Source organism: Macaca mulatta, chromosome 2, assembly GCF_049350105.2.
Source record: "Macaca mulatta isolate MMU2019108-1 chromosome 2, T2T-MMU8v2.0, whole genome shotgun sequence".
In the NCBI taxonomy this organism is placed as follows: domain Eukaryota; kingdom Metazoa; phylum Chordata; class Mammalia; order Primates; family Cercopithecidae; genus Macaca; species Macaca mulatta.
This window is the reverse complement of record NC_133407.1, coordinates 160,456,419-160,475,200: the sequence shown is the minus strand read 5'-3', so window position 1 is coordinate 160,475,200 and position 18,782 is coordinate 160,456,419. Positions and strand designations below refer to the sequence as shown.

General features: G+C 50.9%; 1 protein-coding gene across 4 annotated transcripts in view; it reads right to left on the bottom strand.

The window, feature by feature from the left end:
* Positions 1 to 18,782, bottom strand: part of ADCY5 (adenylate cyclase 5) — a 164,562-nt gene that overhangs the window by 11,365 nt on the left and 134,415 nt on the right. For all 4 annotated transcript variants that reach the window (XM_015130012.3, XM_077993792.1, XM_077993793.1 and 1 more), the window contains 5 exons: positions 10,412 to 10,528; positions 9,485 to 9,649; positions 6,575 to 6,750; positions 3,804 to 3,833; positions 2,574 to 2,706 (listed from right to left, as the gene is read on the bottom strand). In XM_015130012.3, the coding sequence (XP_014985498.1) occupies positions 2,574 to 2,706; positions 3,804 to 3,833; positions 6,575 to 6,750; positions 9,485 to 9,649; positions 10,412 to 10,528 (621 nt within the window). The remainder of the gene's footprint in view (positions 1 to 2,573; positions 2,707 to 3,803; positions 3,834 to 6,574; positions 6,751 to 9,484; positions 9,650 to 10,411; positions 10,529 to 18,782) is intronic.

Sequence of the window (18,782 nt, the reverse complement as noted above, 5' to 3'; positions counted from 1 at the left end):
CACACACTCATGTGCCTGTGTGTACACACAGACGGGGAGAGGGTGGTGGGGGTCACCACTGAGCAAATAAACACATATATGAAAGATAATGGGAGGGGACTTTCTCATTGCCAGAAATGACATTGCAAGCATGGAAAAGGGAAGGCTGGGAAGAAGCCTGAGGTATTGGATTAAAATGGGAGATAGTGGTATGAACTCAGGATTATTAAAAGAAGATCTATACAGACGGATACTGAAGTAGTACAGATACATATGTACACATGCTTCCACGTATGTTTCCACACTTACATATCTTTCTTAGCGTTGTCCATGGAGAGGACCTACAAGCAGCGAGCACACCAAGCACTCAGACCTTGGTTTCTAAACACCACTCTCTACTATAAAGAATGAGGGAGGGCTCTTTGAAGAAATCAGATTCCTGGGCTGCAGCAGGGAAAGCACAAGATTACCCTGAGATCGCTTGTGTTACAAAGTCAGGAAAAGCTCAAAGCGTGATGGAGACCTGTCAGATAACACAGACAACAACTTGAAATGCACATGGGCCAAACCTAGGACAATTTGAGTATTAAAATAGTGAAGGTTGCAGATGATAACCCACTGGATTACATGGGAATCTGTGAGTCTAGGCTGAGGTAGAGAAGTGAATAAATAAGCAAATCAATGGAGGAGGAGGGACAGCTCTTCTGTGTAGTAGAATGCCAACCAGCAAGTCCAGAAGGAATGGCGGACACTGGGCATTGCTATCGGGCATTTCCACCGCAGGCACTGAGACAAGCAGGAGCCACCATGGATGCAAAGGTTGCTGGGCAGAGATTTGCTGAGGATCAGAAAATTACTGGAATATCAGACTCTCTTTCCATAAAGTGCTAGTCAAATACAAAGGGGGAAAGGGGGACTTGACAGTGGAGAAATCTGGTGATGCCGGCTGAGCAGGCATCAGGGCTGACATCAACAGTGGTGGGATGGGTCAGCGCGGTAGAGTCTCTCAGTGTGAGGCATCGAGGGGTGCCCGGCTCCATTTCTGTGTGCTTCCTCCAGGAAGGGCTCAGCCTGAGTCTGGACATGGGTCTGAAGGTCCCAGAATAACAAGTTCTTTAAGATTGGCAAGGACTGTGAGACGAGGAGAGACTGAGGATCTGCTGCAGACCGGAACAGCTCGATGCAGAGGGCCCATGCACAGGATCCTGGACCAGCATCAGGACAGTTGGCAACACTAAGTGGGGCCTGCCGCACCCCTGGTAATTGCCTAGGTGGGGAGGGTGTGCAGGGATGACGCAGGGAGTGTCCTTGTTTTTGCAAGGTAGACATGGGAGTATTTAGGGGTGATGAGGCATCATGTCAGAAAGTACATATGGCGGGGGGTGATAGAGCAAATGCAGAAAAATGCAAGCCTCCTGAAAATGTTCCCAAAGAAGAGGCGATTGAGGGAGAAGGCAGAGGCCTGACAAGGGGGGAGGCTCACACAGGATCTTCCCCAGGGTGCCCCAGCCCAGGGCTTCCCAAGGGCATTCTGCACAGAACCCTTCTGGGATTCTCCCTGGTTCCCCCAAACTCGGGGGATCCCCCCAACTACAGACCTCCATGCTAAGTTCCAGCCAGAACCCATGCAAAATACTCAGCAGAAGGGACAACCATTTGCCCCCATTCTCACTCAGCATCCAATAAAAAGCGGGGCCTCCTGCTCCAGCCCAAAGACTTCCATTCTGACGCCTCTAACAAGTCTGGGATAGAGGAGGCCAAGGAGAGCTGTGGGTGAGCTCAAGTGGTCTGGAGATAGGGGCTGGGCCAGAAGAGGTAGAGACCAGGCCAGGCTAAGCTCTGCACAGGGCTGGGCTGGAATAAAAGGTGTGAGGCAGCCCACAGGAAGACAGGGCTTTCTCCTGCTGAGCGTTCTTGGGCACTCCCTCCTAGCCCTTCCGAGATGCTCCAGCAGGTAACCTGGCCCACGGGCACCCCTTCCTCCAGGGAGACAAGGCACAGGGCACGGGGCATGCATCCTGGAGAGCCATGTTGGCTGGAATGCACGCAGCATGGTCAACAGTCTTTGCTCCTTCAGTCCATCCCCTCTGGAGGAGTCTTCGACCCAGCTCTGGCCAGGTCAAGCCCTGCTGAGCAGCCTTTGGTACCAGCTCCCTACCCTGGCCACACTCCTTCCCTACTCCTCCACTCACCTCTTGCCACTCTTCCTTCCCCCACCGTCCATTGCTGCCCCCACCACAAAGGACCTGCCCGCACCTCCCCTCTGTCCCTGCGTGGCAGCACACAAAGTAAGTGCCCCGCCAGTATTTGCTGACTTCAAAGCACGCCTCCTGGGCCCATCAGAGTCCCAGCACTGTCAGCATGGGTTTGTCTGCATACAGTAAGTCCCAGGGTTTTGCCCCTTGGCTCCAGAGAGCAGGGAGCAGACCCACGGGGACATGGGGCATCAAGTGGCTTCGATGGGGCCTGAGCAGGACAGCTTGTCAGTGTAAAACAAAGGCCCAGCTTGGCCTGGCCCAGGACACGAGCCTGTTGTCTCTGTCACCTGCTCCCAAATGCCTCCCCTCCCCAGGTCCAGCCCCAGGTCCACCCACCTGCAGTTTCCAGAGGAAGTCGAGGCGGGCAGTGGACTCCACCTGCTGGGCGTGCAGGTACAGGGCCAGCACAAAGACTGAGATGATGATGGGCGTCACCACCTTCAATGCCACCTTGGTTGCGTGCTCAGGGCTGCGGGTAGGAGGTGGGCAGGCCTGAGACCGCCCTGGCTCCTCACAGTGGGCTCTGAGGACCCCCCACCCCCACCCACTGCTGTCCTGTTTTTCTTCCTCCCACTATACCTTCCCCTGTTCCTTATCCCCCTGCTCAAACTTTGCCTCACACGTGCCTCCTCCAGGAAGCCTTCCTGGCTGGCGGCCCCATCTCAGACCCTGCTTGCACCTGCAGCTCAGGCAGCCATTACTCCTCTCCTGACGCCTCATAATCCCCCGTCACTTGGGAGCTCCCCTCTTGTCAGATCAGGGGATGTTGGACGAGACAGGGGCAGTGGGTGCAGTACAAGGGGGCCAGGCAGGCCATGCTGACCCTGTCACTGGACAACCTTGGGCAAGTGTCTTAATCTCTCTGAACTTTAGTTTGCTTATCTGTGTACAACAGGATAACAATACCCACATTTCAAGATGGTAGTAAGGATTAAAGAGATATTATAAACAAAATGCTTAGTGCAGCATCTGACAAACAGTAGGTCCTCCAAAACTAGTAGCATTATTGTCTAATTCTATTTTTGTTACTAATAGATACTCTTAACGAAAGCGGCCATTCCAAACCCTACGTCTCGTGCCAGCCAAGAGCTCAAGCCCTGGAAGGCTGCACAGAGGCTCCAGTCACCACCTCCCCCCTTGCCCAGGCAGCAGCCCTCAATGCAGGGACGGGTCCCACAAGCGCTGCAGCCCTCGCCTTTATTCCTCAACTCCAGAGGGAAAGTGGGTACCAGCTTCCATTCTCCTGGGTCTGGGGTTCTCACAGGCTCCTGGGGAAGGGCTTGAGGCTAAATGCTTTAAAATGAGGCCTATGGAATGATCTGAAGCCGGTGATCCCAACCACAGAGCCTACAGATCACCTTGGCAGGTATCATGAAAGTGACCAGGGCCTCTGCCCCTCAGGATGCCTTGCTGCCCCAGGAGGAACCAGCCTCCCTGTTCCTGCTGGCCTCCTCCTTCATTACCCACCTTGCCACCAAGGCCCCTCCCACCTGGGCACCAGCTGCCTTCCCTGTCTGTTCTCTGCTGAGGGCAGGGAGCGGCCCTATCTGAGGAGCATCAACTCACCACTGGGAGGTCCCATTGTTGAAGAAGTCTCTGTGAAGAGAGTTGGGGAAGACTGGTCAGGGCCACCCTTCGGCATAAGGCGGCCTCCACTCCTGCTCGGCCCCCACGCCCTGCTCGGCTGTCCCCACCACTGCTGCTCCTGGCTCCCCAGCCCCAACCCCTCCATATTCAAGGACACTTTCAGGATGGGAGGTGGTAGAAAACGCAGCCCCAACTAGCACTGGATACTCATGACCACAAACCACCCAGCTCTTACCTGAAACCCTGCCTTCCCTGACCCAGCCCATCTGCCTGGGTGGAGGCCTGCCTGCCTCTCCCTCTCCCAGGCCTCTGCTGCCATCCAGAGGGAGTGGAGGAGATCCCACAGCTGCGCTGCTTGGTGTGGCAGCCGCTGGCCACATGCAGCTGATGAGACTTAACACGGGGCTGGTGCAAGTTAAAATGTGCTGTACGTGTAAAACATACACCAGGTTTTGAATAATTAGTGTAAAAAAAGGTAAGATATTTCATTAAAAATTTTATACTGATTATATCTTAAAATGATATTCTGGCTATATAGTACTCATTAAATAAAAGTCAAATTATACTTTTTGCCTTTTTAATATGGCTATAAGAAAATTTTAAATTACATAAGTGGTTTTTTTTTTTTTTTTTTTTTTTTTTTTGGAGACAGAGTCTTGCTCTATCTTCCAGGCTGGAGTGCAGTGGTGCAGTCTTGGCTCACTGTAACTGCCACCTCCTGAGTTCAAGCTATTCTTGTGCCTCAGTCTCCCAAGTAGCTGGGATTACAGGCACATGCCACCACGCTTGACTAATTTTTATATTTCTAGTAGACACAGGATTTTGTTGGCCAGGCTGGACTCAACTGATCCGCCCACCTCAGCCTCCCGAAGTGCTGGGATTACAGGCGTGAGCTACCGCACCCGGCCCACTGTTTATCTATTGGAAAATGTTGCCTTAGAGCCAAACCACGGTCTCCCAATCCAGAAATAACCTTTACTGTCTGCTGCCAGCTTCAGCACCTGAAGAGGAGATGCTGGGGACGGGGAAGGAGCAGTAAGAGGAGGGCAACATTCCCTGCTCCAGTCCCGACCCATGGGGAGAAAGTTCCTGGACCCTTTCTTCCTCCTCAAAGGACTGCAGCCTGTCCCATGCTCGACTGCCCCACGTCTTTGTGGTCATCTGCCCATGGCCCCTACACAACCACCAAGAAGTTCTTCCTTGAATATGACTTAAACCCTTCATTAGAGCTCCACTTTCTCAGGCAACACCACCTTCCCGAGAGAGAAACATTCCTGAGTTTTCTGTGTATCCACATTGTACCTCCACTGCCTAGGCCAGCGGCTGGCACATAGCAGGCCCTTAATAAATATTTTTGAATGAATGAATGGGTGAACAAAAGAACGGATGGGTGAATCCCTTCCTCTAACTCAAAAAAGGTACAGTTTGCTACATTTTTTCAGGGGACACAGAACTGTCACTTTTTTTTTTTTTTTTTTTTTGCATTTCTTGGTGTGTGTGTAGGGAGTGGTGATGCATAGAAAAGAGTATGATGAATCAGGCACTTTAAATACATCTTACTACTATAGGCATTGATAATCTACAGGTCACATTTGCCAAGCTTCCAAATTAACCTGCTTCGGGGAGGTCTTGTGATTTACACCAATATCCTGTCCCTGAGTGAAGAATCTTATCTGAGCTCCTCAAATTGCTGATGTACTGATTAATGCATAACCTATTGATATAAAAAAATGCTGATTCATTTCTGAATCATGAATTTGTACTGATTGCTGGCATGTAGACATTTTAGTCTGTATGTTGTGATCTGTAGCCAGTGATTGTAACCCTCCAATGACAAAGGACAACTCTGGTCTGAGGAGTCCCCTTCCCTTCTGCTTTCTTACGAAAGCATTCCCGAAGCTTCTGGAACACACCCAACTTGGTGTGTGTATCTTCCTGGCCAATCCTCACATTCGGCTTCCATCAAAACTTAATCAAATTATTTCTGCCTCAACCGCCTTCATTTAGGTTGACAATATTCCCATTTTACAAGGAAAAGGTTATGAGGTTCAGAGGAATGACCAATGTGTCTGATGCTGAGATTCTAACCCAATTTCATCCGAAGCCTGAGGTCTTTCCCCTCATGGAGCCACCTCCCTTGGAAATCTGACATCTGTCACTACATGGCCATGCTGACTATGGGGCCAGACAGCCGTGGGCCCCACCTTCACGCCCACTACCTCTAGGATGTGGGACCTAACCTCTGCCACCACAGCCAGGAGCCTTTCGGTAGTGCACAGATGCCCCGCCTTATGTGGTGGGTCTGCCTATTTGGCTGGGTTGCTGGAAGATGAAGAGGAACAGCAGATATCCAGGCACCTGCCTTGAGGTGGGACACAGAGCCTGTGAACAACAAAGCTTGTCCCTCTGCTCCCACACACCTTACTGCCTGGCTCTGCTGGACCGTGACTCCTCTGAGCCTGGGGCAGCTGGACTGAGCTGAAAGCAGCCCACTGGAGGCTGCCCTGGCAAGGGAGGAGCAAATCAGAGAAAGAAACACAATGGGGCCTGGTGACCTGAGGCCACTCCAACTACTGGGGACGGGAAGGAAGGAAAGAAACAAGGCCGTTTCCCCAGATGTCAGGGCTGGGGAGGAACAAGACACTCTCCTCACAAGTTCCCCGTGGTGCCGGAACCCTAAACCTCCTGCTCTTGCCACCTCCGTGCAATGTCCCGTGCCCCATGGGGAGCGTGAGGAAGGTGTCCCGTACATGGCATTGGCGGTGACCAGCAGGTCGGCATTGTCGAAGAGCGTGACACCCGGCACCTCCACGATGAGCACGTAGATGAGCTCGATGGCCAGCATGAGCGCCAGCTTCCCGATGCAGTTGATCTGCAGGAACACGGAGCAGGCCAGCAGGCTGAGCAGCACGCTGTAGGTGAAGTACTGCGGGCAGAGGGCAGTGGCATCAGCTCCCCAGGCCCTGCCCGCCCCCTGGCCCCGTGCATCCTCCAGTCTGAGCTGGCTCAAGTGAGGCCTGGGCTGGGCATGTTTCTGCTGATGTAAATTTCCCAACAGGCGTGATGTAAGGCGAAGGGCCCTGGTTAGGAACCAGGAGATGGGCTCCAGCTGGAGTCTGGCCATTGCCTGCAGGACAGCCCCACATTACAGCTATGCTGCAGGCCCAGGCTGCCCTGGGTTTCAGCCGTGATCCAGGCTGGGCTTTGTGTGCCTCGGGCTGTGTGCTCAGCCCCTCTGAGCCTCAGTGTCCCCTCTGCAAGACTTCCTATCTCACGGCTTGCTGTGATGAACACAAGCAAGGAAGCCCTCGCTGCACTGTCCGGCACCCTCAATAACCGTGGGGAGCCCCTCATCTGCAGCTTTGAACCACAAAGCTCCAAAAGCTGAATGTGTTTTCATGACTCCTGTAGGGGCCACGCCTGAATGGAGCTGCTCTGGTGACAAGAGCTGACCTCACTGCTGGGACGCTAGTTATCTTTATCGTGTCTCCTGTGACATGCAGACATGCTACTACTGTGGAAATATGACCACTTCATGATCAGACTCCACTGGGGGTGGGAGGCAACCTTTTAAAATCTGAAAAATTCTGAAGTCCAAACAATATGGGGCCCCAAAGGTTTCAGAGGAGGGATCATGCCCTGTGCTGTTCCCTCTGGGGAAGCCCCTTCTGGTCTCTGAGCCTCCGTTTCCTTCTTAGACAACTGAGGGGCTGAACCAGGTAATCTTGGAGGTCCCCATCTGCTGCTGTCCCTTGATGCACATTAACCTCGGTTATTGTTGTTATTATTTTTAATTTAGCACCATTGTTTCTGAGTCAGGCCTCCAGACATTTAGTCTTCGCACACAGCCTCGGCCCTGGGCTGCAGCAGCCCCCAGGGCAGACCCTCAGCCTCCCCAGGCCTTCTAGAGCCAAGGAAAGACTGCCCAGGGCCCCTGGGTGATTGGTTGCTGGGGGAAGCCTCCCATCACCACTGGGAACAGGAGCAGAAGAGGGAACGAGGAGGGCAGCCTAGAGGAGTAAGCTCAGAGCCCCAGGGCCCCGGTCTTCGAGAGGAGGGATGGGAGCTCCAAGAGCCAGCCTGGATTCCCATTCAGACCCTGGCCCAGATAACCAGGAGGCCAACACTGGATGCTGGGGACTCCCCCGGGCCTGGTCTGTAAGGAGTTGCTGAATCAGGAGAAACCTTTGAAGGGGGTGGTCAGCTGGTGGGGGCTGAAGGCTGGCACCAAGCCTCTCCCACAAATGAGGAGCCAGAATCTGCCCACTGCCACCCTCTCCCCCCGGCCTTAGCCTCACCAGGGGAACCACCACCAAGGGGCAAGTACGAGACTGAAAATAGCCTCTGCTCCTCACATACAGCCCTCAGAAAGTTGAAGTGCTCCTGTGGGCTCTCAGCCAGATGTGAGAGGCAGCGGAGGCTAGGGAGGCGAGGCTGGGGAGGGGAGGCTGGGTGCAACATGGCTGCCTGGAAGAGACAGAGAGCTTGCCACCAGCCCGGGGGGGGGGGGCGGGGGGGCGGGGGCGGGGCAGGGGTGGGGCTGCACCTGCCTAGGTGAGCTGGGGCCAAGCCCTGGTCCTCCCTGGGCCTTCCCTGCCCTATCTGTACAGCTGAGAGCCAGATCCCAGGCTGGGAGGGAGGCCCACACTGGCAGCCTACAGCACCCCTCAGCTGCAGTCACAGGCCCTTTGGGAGCTGGATGAAAACATGAACCTTCTCTCCAGAAAAAGGCCAACTGCCCCCATCTTACTGGCTTCATGTGTGCACCCATAGGGAGCTGGGGGTATGAGACGGGGGAGGCTGGAAGCCCGGCCCAACTGCTGACTAGCGAACTGCTCCCTGGCAAATGCAGCACCGTGAATGAAGCACCTTGCACGCCACAGGTGCTTAATATATGCTGCTCTCCGAATAAGGATACGTGGCATTATTTTTAAACCCAAATGCCTGTGGGCACAAAATTTCTTTTTGAGGTGATAAAAGTATTCTAAAATTAGATGATGATGATGATGGTTGTACACATTGGTGAACACACGAAAAGCTACTGAACTGTGCACTTTGAACAGGTGAGGTTTATAGTAGTGCTGGTTTGGGATTGGGTTGCTTTGCTCCCCTCTCTCCTCTCTGACCCTAACAGCTGGGGCTTAGGTGGGTTCTCCTGAGGTGGGGTAGGGTCTGCTAGAGAAGCGGAGGGTCCAGAAAGTTTTGCCCTCGGATCAGGAGCACGAACTCTGTCTGGAGCCGGACAAGTTGAATGACAGCTCCAGCTTTGTTGAGTCCTGGCTGTGTGACCTGGGTAAATTACTTAGCCTCTCTGTGTCTCAGGTTCTTCGCCTCTACAAAGGAGATAATATAACACTTATGTCATAGGCTGTTGGGAGGATTTCATTAGTAAGTGTGTATAGAGCCCTTAGCCACAGTCCCTGGTAAGCACTATAGAAACAACAGCTACACCATTGTCATCGTCATCGTCATATGGAGGAGGCTCCCCTTGTTCCCAGTGTCTGGCATGTAGGAGTGAGAGACATTGGGGTAAGCGGGTCTGTAGAAGACAGTGAGCTGGTGAGACCCTGTCCTTCAGACTGTCCTGAGCAGCTGAGGGGACAGTGGGGGAGGGCAAGGGACTCTTCACCACTCCCTTCCAGCCCGTGCGCACCCAGTACCTCGGGGAAGTTGCAGTTGGGCCAGGGGCTGCCACAGAAGCCCTGCTCATCGCCCAGGCTGTAGTTGACGGCCGACTCCACCACATGACATGCGTTGACCTGGCTTGCGCTGATGTTGTGCTCCTGTGCCAAGCAGCCCAGCAGGTCCTTGGAGTTGCACGTGAACTGGGGGCAGGGAGGAGGGTGGTGAGGGGAGGGTAAGCTGCTGGGGGACAGGCAGGGCAAGCCCAGCCGCAGCCTCCCACCCGTCCTCCGCCTCAGGTGCAGTATGACACTGATGGGGACAAAATCTGAAAGAGGCTGAGGAACGGGCAAGGTTTGCCCAGCTGCCCTGGCTGGAGGGGGTGTGGCTAGCGTGCCCTGCCAAGGAGGGGCTCTTAAACATCCCTTGGGGACATTCCCTAAACTCTTCCTGGCCCCACCAGGCTTGAGAATGAAGAGCTAAGAACTTCACTTAGTGGGAGAGTAGCCAAGCATAGTGGCTCATGCCTATAATCCCAGCATTTTGAGAGGCCAAGGCCAGCGGATCACTTGAGCCCAGGAGTTTGAGACCAGTCTGGCAACATGGGGAAACCCCATCTCTAAAAAAAAAAAAAAAAAAATTAGCTGGGCATGGTGGTGGTGTACACCCGTAGTCTCAGCTACTTGGGAGGCTGAGGCAGGAGAATGGCGTAAACCCGGGAGGCGGAGCTTGCAGTGAGCTGAGATCCGGCCACTGCACCCCAGCCTGGGCGACAGAGCAAGACTCTGTCTCAAAAAAAAAAAAAAAAAGAACCTACATGAGGCACATTGAGTCAAAGCTTATCCCAGACCCAGGAGCCACACAAATAAGAAAGTCCCTCCTAGCCCCGCCGGGCGGGTACATGGCTCCAATGGGTTTGATCCAATCGGGCTGTGGAGGTGCTGGGAGATCGTGCAGCCACCCACCATGTTGACAAAAGCTGCCAGGAACACCAGGGTGATGGTGAACACCCCAACCAGGGTGCTGTTCATCTTGGACCGCACGATCTTCCTGGAGAGAGTCTGCAGCGGGGAGGGGAAGAGCTAGGGTGGGGGTGGGGGGTAGAGAGGGAGGGAGGGAGAGACGGAATAGCATTCAGCAAGGACTCCACAAATGGCCCCGGGAGTGTAGTGGACCTACCTGTGTCTCTCCCCAGCATGACCCCCGGGCCTTCCTGGTGGCCCTCCCAGCCTGCAAGTCTCCAGCCTTGAACTGCTGCACCATTGCTTCCAGGTCAACAGCAGGGCAGATTCTGCAGCTGACCAGGAGCGGGACTATGTGGGGAACCCAGGTGAGAGAGGCAGGATGAGAGGAAAGATGGTTTCTTGACCCAACCGAGAAATCAATAAAAAAGCACATTGGCCCGCTGTGTGCCATCAGGGAGGGACGGTGGGTGGCAGCTGAGGAGTCGTGGAGGGCTCAGAATGTTCCCCGGAGGGTTGAGAAGGCTTCTGGGAGGGAGTGGGCAGTGGTAGGTTTAAGGATTTGGAGAGGATTAGGCCTCACTCAGGAGGAGGAACTGAGCAGCGAGGAGCAGGAGGGAGGTGGATGTGGCCCTGAGCACTGAGTGAGCTCTGTCCTTAGCACAAAGCTCCATGGACCTGCCATTTCCCTCACCCTCTCCTCCTCTGTATTCTTCCACTAGACAAACCATGTCTACTCAAAGACCACCTGCAGCTTTGGTAATTAAATGATTGGGCTCCTAAGTCCCATTTCTGCCACCAAATCTGATGCAGCTGGCCTTGTAAATGATGTCCCCCTCATCTCCCACGCAACCTAGGCTGGAAAAAGAACCTGATGGACAGAGAAGCAAAACAGTGGATCCATGATGCCCCACCCCTACCTGCCCCAACCCTTCCTGCTGAGGTCTATCTGCTACAGACATCTAGGTGTCCATAAAACCCCCCAAGGGCAGACAGGGTGGTTGAAAAAGCACTGAACCAGGAGTCGGGAAGCCTGGGCTTGGCTTGGTTTTTCCTTTCTGTTCCTGAGCAAGCCACATCCCATCTCTGAAGTCTCCTATTTGTAGGGCTCTTGGGACCTTTGGGCACCCCCAGCTTTTGTGGTGAGTGAAGCAGGCAAAGGTCTCTACCCCAATCATGGGCCGTGAGCATCCCTGAAAATTCCTGCTGAAAGTGCCAGACCACAAGGCTTCTCCATCCCCTGATACTGAGAGTGTCTGTAGTTGGCCACACTGACAGCTAAATAGGTCATGGGGCCGTAGCATCACTACCATGTGACCACTCATTCCCAGTGGGGAGGGGAACTGGCTTGTGTGCTGCAGTATTTGCTGCCAACTCAAAAAGGTGTCGGGCCCTTGATCCAGTGTTCTTCAGCTGCAACCCAAACCCACTACGTGTGCAGCATCCACGAGGGCCCATCACATGGGACTTCAGTGGCAAAGGGACTTCAAACACAAATATGCTGACATTCATGCTGCTGACTGTAACATGAGTAATAAAGTTTTTCTCTCTGACCCAGGAGTCTCGTGTCTTCTGCCAGCCTCTATGGAACAGCAACCAGCAAACTCATTAGCTTGTAAGTAGGGTAAAATCACACCTTACACCCTTCAGAATTCTAGACAAAAAGTCAGGTCCCTGCTCATCCCCGGGTCTTGGGCTTGGAGCTGGCTGTGTGCATAGGGAGGGTGTATATCTTTCTGACCCCAGAATCCTCCTCCACCCTTCCAGCAAAGCCATTTCCTATCAGCAGAGGGAAAGAGGGGACCACAAAGACGGATAGATCACAGGAAGAACTGCTGCCATGGCAGAGGCCTGGCAGTCTCGCATAGGCTACAGGCTGAAAGATGAAGGCCTGGGACTCCATCTCCCCAGCAGGAGAGCCTCCCAGGTATGCTCCTATACTACCAAGCCTGTGGCACATGTTCTGAGCAAACACTGGGATAATAAAAGAGACCCTCTGGGATAATAAAAGAGACCCTCTGACCAAACCGTCTTATGTGGTAGAAGGAAAGTTAAGTGTGATCTGAAGAGCATAAGCTTGTATTAAAATCTTGCTTAATAGACATAGAAATGAATCAAATAGATTAAGGGTCCAGAAACAAATCCTTCCATTTATGGCCCAATGATTTTGACAAGCGTTCCAAGACAACGGTGAAAGGACAGTCTTTTCAACAAATGGTGCTGAGACACACGGATATCCACAGGCAAAAAAAATGAAGTTGGGTCCCTACTGCACCCTGTACAAAAATTAACTCAAAATGGACCAGAAAACGTAAATGTAAAAGCCAAAACTGACAGAACTCTTATGGGAAAACATACAAGTAGATCTTTGTGACTTTGGATCAGGCAACGGTTTCTCAGAGGTGACACCAAAGGCACCAATCAAAAAAGAAAAAATAGATAAATTGGACTTTATTAAAATTAATTATTTTTGTCCTTCAACTAACACCATCAGGAAAGTTAAAAAAAAAAAAACAAAAAACAAAAAGTATTGGTGAGGATACAGAGAAGCTGGAATCCTTGTGCATTGCTGGTGGGAATGTAAAATGAGGCAGCCACTGAGGAAAACAGTAGGGCATCTCCTCAAAAAAATCAAGCATAGAATTATTATATGATCCAGTAACTCCACTTCTGGGTATATGCCCCAAAGAATTTGAAACAGGGACTTGTACAGATACTTGTACACCCTGTTCACAGCTGTATTCTTCCTAATAGCCTGAAAGTGGAAACAATTTAATCGTCCATCAATTGATGAATAAACAAAATGTGATATATCCATACATGGGAATATTTTTCAGGCATAAAGAGAGTAAAGTGCGTTACATGCTACAACATGGATAAGCCTTAAAACTAATATGCTAAGTGCATGAAACCAGTCTCACAGGGCCATGTGAGATTCCCTTCATGTGAGATGTCCAGAACATGCGAATCATAGAAACAAAGTAGATGAGTGGTTGCCGAGGGCTGTGGTGATCAGGGAGGGAGGAGTGACTGCTAATGGATCGGGGGGTTTCTTCTGGGGATGACAACAACGTTCTGGAATTAGCATCAATAGTTGAATAACTTTGTGAATATACTAAAAACTAGTGTATTAAAAGTTCATTCACCTGTATAAAGGTGAATTTTATGGTATGCAAATTATGTCTCAATGAAGCTCTTATTTTAAAAAATCTTGCTCAGCCTCTTACTGGTTGTGTGATCCTACACTCTGAGCTTCAGTCTCCTTACTGGGAAATTGGGAGTAGCTCTCTCCCAGAGTGGCTATCAAGACTTAGCAAAGTGATGCATTTGAAAGTGCTCTGTAAGCTGTTAAACGCAACAGAAAAGTGAGTTAATATTTGCATTTTAAAGAGCTATATTGCCAATAAGAATGAAAGTCCTTATTTCCCATGTAAAGGAATTTTTGGTTTCACAGCTGGGTAAAGTGTTTTGGCACTAGCATGAGGGATCTTACTCTGAAATGGTATGACAGATGGTTTCAAATCGCTGGCTGCTGAAAACTTTGTCATTCTATCTCCATCCCCTTTCCCCACCCCCACCCCAACTCCTATTTGCCCTACGTTGTTTAAACTGCTGAGTTCTGATCACCCCATCCACTGATTGAGAGGCTTCCTTCATCATTTTGCAACCACCAATGTAATGACTGATAGAGGCAAAGGTTACTAATGCATGCTAAAACTTTCTTAACAAAAGGTGGTCGGGGAATAGGGTATGCACATTAGCTTCCTGGTGAATATGGGACCAGGAGCCCCACCAGGACCATCCAGAGGCCAGGAGAAGAACTGCAGGCTTAAAAAAAAAATCAACGTTAGATATGGCTCTACCAGCTAATGAATGACTGCCTGTGCACTGGTTTGCTTGCTACAAGTCAACTTCCCTCCACACTCTTTTTTTTTTTTTTTTTTGAGACAGAGTCTCCCTCTGTTGCCCAGGCTGGAGTGCAGTGGCACAATCTCTGCTCACTGCAAGCTCCGCCTCCCGGGTTCACGCCATTCTCCCGCCTCAGCCTCCAGGGTGGCTGGGACCACAGGCGCCTGCCACCACGCCCGGCTAATTTTGTTTTTGTATTTTTAGTAGAGACAGGGTTTCACCATGTTAGCCAGGTGAAACCAGGATGGTCACAGTCTCCTGACCTCGTGATTCGCCCACCTTGGACTCCCAAAGTGCTGGGATTACAGGCGTGAGCCACCGCGCCGGGTCACCCTCTACACTCTTTAAAAAGACTTTCTCTTGACTTTAAAACCTCAGTAGGAACTCAGGAATTGCTGCTTTTTTGAAGTCTCCAGAAGATTTGACATCCTGTCTTGATATCAGTTTATAGAGTGTCTCATTTCCTATAATTAGAGAGTTCATCTCTATGTCAACCCTAAATCCAGATTTTACCTCAGTGTGGATCTTAAAACTCTTGGCTGGGTGCAGTGGCTCATGCCTGTAATCCCAGCACTTTGGGAGGCTGAGGCGGGTGGATCACAAGGTCGGGAGATCGAGACCATCCTGGCTAACATGGTGAAACCCTGTCTCTACTAAAAATACAAAAAATTAGCCAGGCATTGTGGCAGGCACCTGTAGTCCCAGCTACTTGGGAGGCTGAGGCAGAAGAATGGCATGAACCCGGGAGGTGGAGCTGGCAGTGAACCAAGATCATGCCACTGCACTCCAACCTGGGCGACAGAGCAAGACTCCGTCTCAAAACAACAACAACAACAACAACAACAACAACAACAACAACAAAACTCTTTGCCGGGGCAGAGTCTCTTTCCAGGGCTACACCACAACTGCAGTCAGATTGTGGAGAGGATTTTCCAGCAGGATAACTGTCTGTACCAGCCAATCACTTAATGCCTGCTCACAATCAGAGCCCAGAAAAAGAACTGATGTTCAAAAAAGAAGTTAAGAACCAGTACATTCCCAATCTGATTAATTCAAATCAATTCAACATGAAAAACAGGAGTGGGAACATAGTTAATAAACCATGATTGGGGTAAGGAACAGTTTGATCCTGGCCTCTTTGAATGTCTCCAGGCACGTTGAAGACCTCCCTGGGCCCCTGTCTGTGATGCGGGGCTAGGGTATTGCAAAGATAAAAGGAGGGGATGAAATTGGATGGCAAAAAAGTTTAAGAATACAGCCTCTTTGACAAGGAGCTAATAAAAGAAGCAGTAGCTCCTACTTCAGAAAAAGAAAAAAAAGGTAAGAAAACCACAGAGGTCAAACCTGGCAAGTAGAAGGGGTCTACCCAGTGCTCTCATCACTTGGCCTTTCAGGAGTCAACTGGACATATTAGCAGAGGCAGTGTCCTGGAGGGGAGGCTCATGGGCTCTGAATTAAAAGCCACCTGGTTTTAAATCCTAGCAATAACCACTTCCTAACTATAGGATCTAGAAAAAGCTGTCTAACCTCTCTGGGCTTCCGTTTCCTCATCTGCAAAGTAGATTCAATAAAAGCCACCTTTGAGGCTCAGGAAACACAGCTTAAAGTAGCATAGCTTGGATGTGGATCCTGGGCTGTCCTGTCTTGAAAAACACAGGGGGAACCTACGATATGCCTCCTGGAACGAAGACCTCTCCATCTCCTAAATGAATGATGTGTGTGATGAGATGTGAATGGTGAGAGGAATGTGCCCCCTGAGCATGCAGGCAGAAAGGTGAACATGGGAATCCTAAAATCCTCGCAGGATAGAAGGCACCTAGGAGGGGAGGGGTACTGGTTGCACAGTTAGACCCTATTTTAGAAATTGTGGACCAGGACTTGAGTTGGAGTGGTAGAAAGGAGAACCAGCAAGGTGGGCTTAGCTACACACAGGCTGCAGGGAGAGGAGAAGAGGCTCTGTCGGTGACTGCAGAGCAGACAGGGCCCACAGGAGGCTCTGGTCACAGATCCCAGGTGCTCATATGATCAGGTCCAGGGGATCAGTACGAGGTAGACCAAGAGCAAGCCATCAGGCTGGGGGATAAGAGAGATTCACACACACACACACACACACACACACACACACACACAGACACACACACACAGCTACACAGCTGAGTTCCCCCACAGGGCCTATCTGTACCTAAGTATTTGGAGCTGGCTAAAGAGGGAAGGGGCTGCACTTAGGAGCCATGAGCAAACTCCCTATCCCTGGAGGTGATCAAGCAAAGCAGAGGCTGGCGCACCCCTTGCAGGGTTATCACTGGGAAATCCAGCCTCAGGTGGGTGGCTGGGCTCTCTCACTGCATGGGCCCCTTCCAACCTGAGATCCTCTGAGTTGTGGACAACGTGTGATGGTGAGTAGGGCTTTAACATGGTTTTCTCTAGGAAAAGCAGTTCTGGGGCCCAGGTCAGCACAGATGCCAAGGGAAGGAGGGGGGGTTTGTGCAGATGTGCAGACTTGCCCTCTAAGACAGCATCTCCAGAAGGAAGCACTTGGGGGGACGGTCCCCAAGGCAAGGCATCTGAGGGGCAGCGGGGGCTCTGCAAGGCAGCTAAGGCTCAGGAGTGAAACCAGGACTTGAGGACACGATGAAGACCAAGGCACCAAGTTAGCCCCACTGAGAAATCCAGGGGAGTGTGTGAGCTGCACTGAGCTGTGTCTGGAAAAGACTGAACAGGCCCAAGATAAAAAGGCCACCAGAGCACTTAGTAAGAAGGCAAAACCCAACCCAGAAAGGACCAGGGAAAACTGCTCCCCAACAGCCAGAGAAGACAATTCACTCAGCCGACACTTTCTCATATTTCTGTCTTTGAAAAGGTTAAAATATGGACAGTTTAAGGAAGTTAGTCCACGTTGTTCTGGGAAAATGAAAAAGTAAATGAAATAGAGAAAGAGACTGACACTACCTGGCTTGGGGGTAATTTAGGAACTGTCGCATCTCTTTGCAAAGCCACTCCCTGTGACTTCTGAGAGACTGAGAAAATGAGAAAAAGTTTCTGAGTTCTGGTAAAACCACAAATGTTTTTCAAAAAGAAAACAGAAGAACCCTAAACACTGCAGGCTAGTCAGCTTCATGTCAGCACCTGCAAAGGTGAGAAAACGAACTTCATGCGGTCAACCCACTTGTGCCACGGTGCTCAGTGACAGGCTGACATCTGCATCAGGGAAGAAGGGGTACTGTTCCCCGCCACGCACATGGCAGGAGGTAGAGCCAGGTAGAATCTCCTTTCATGTCTTCACCTGCAAGCTGTTTAACCCACAACACGAAAGAGGGAAGAAGAAGAAGAATTCAATGGAAAGAAGTTCATATTACAAACGACTTTTCAAATTGGGCTCTGCGTTCCAGAAAGTGGATAAACCCTGAGAAAATGGCTAATCAGGCCACGAGAGAAGGAGGCGGCAGGGATAGGAGCTGAGGGTGGGTGCTGGAGTCTATTTAATGGGTCGACCACCAGCCCAGAGCGGCAGGTTCCAGGCTTCATAAGCCACTCAAGTTCTTTAATGAAGCCTTCTATCTGTAAGATGGAAAAAGCAGGCTACCTAGCTGGATGGTATGGGACTGGGGGGACGGTGTTTGTGTGGCCCGGGGATGGAGGGTGAGTATTCCATCTACCAGCCCCCTCCCCCACCCCAAGGAAACTGAGGCCTCCACAGAACAGAGGCAGCAAAAATCACTGGGCTAGACAAAAGAACTGAGAACATGCTCAGTGAATTTGGCATTGATAACAAAATAGGCAAATTCAACAAAAGAAGGCAGGGATGATTTTCATAACTCATCTTGAACTGTGGGGAAAAACCTCATGAGACCAACAATGGCCAGTGAAGGTGGCTGCAGGCAGGAAAATGGGCCCATCCTTCCCCTCCTCCACAACTGACTGCAAATCAGGAAACTCAAACAGAATGAAATCAGTAGAGCTCAGGTTCACCTAAGTCCCTAACAGAAAAGGAAGGAAATTTAGGTTCAAGCTTAAAAAATGGCAGACTATGCACAGCTTTGATTCTGATTTGAATGGGCTAATTAAGTGCCTGAAACAAACAAACAAAGAATGACTTTGCCTCAGGTTCCTTACTTCAAAAGAAATGTCCTCTTTGGGGTTCAGCAAAATAACTTTTAACTATGGTGTACTTTTTTTGTGGGTGGTTGTGACTTTTCATTGTGGCAATATTTATACAACATAGAATCTGACATTTTAACCATTGGTAAGTGTACCATTCAGTGGCATTAACCACACTCATGTTGTGCAACCAATATTGCTATCAATTTCCAAAACCCTCTCATCACCCCAAACAGAAGCTCTGACCCCATTAAGCAATGATGTCTGCCAGCCACTGGGAATCTCTAGTCTGCTTTCTGTGTCTATGAATTTGCCTGTTCTAGGCATTTCATATAAATGGAATCAGATGACACGTGTGACCTTTTGT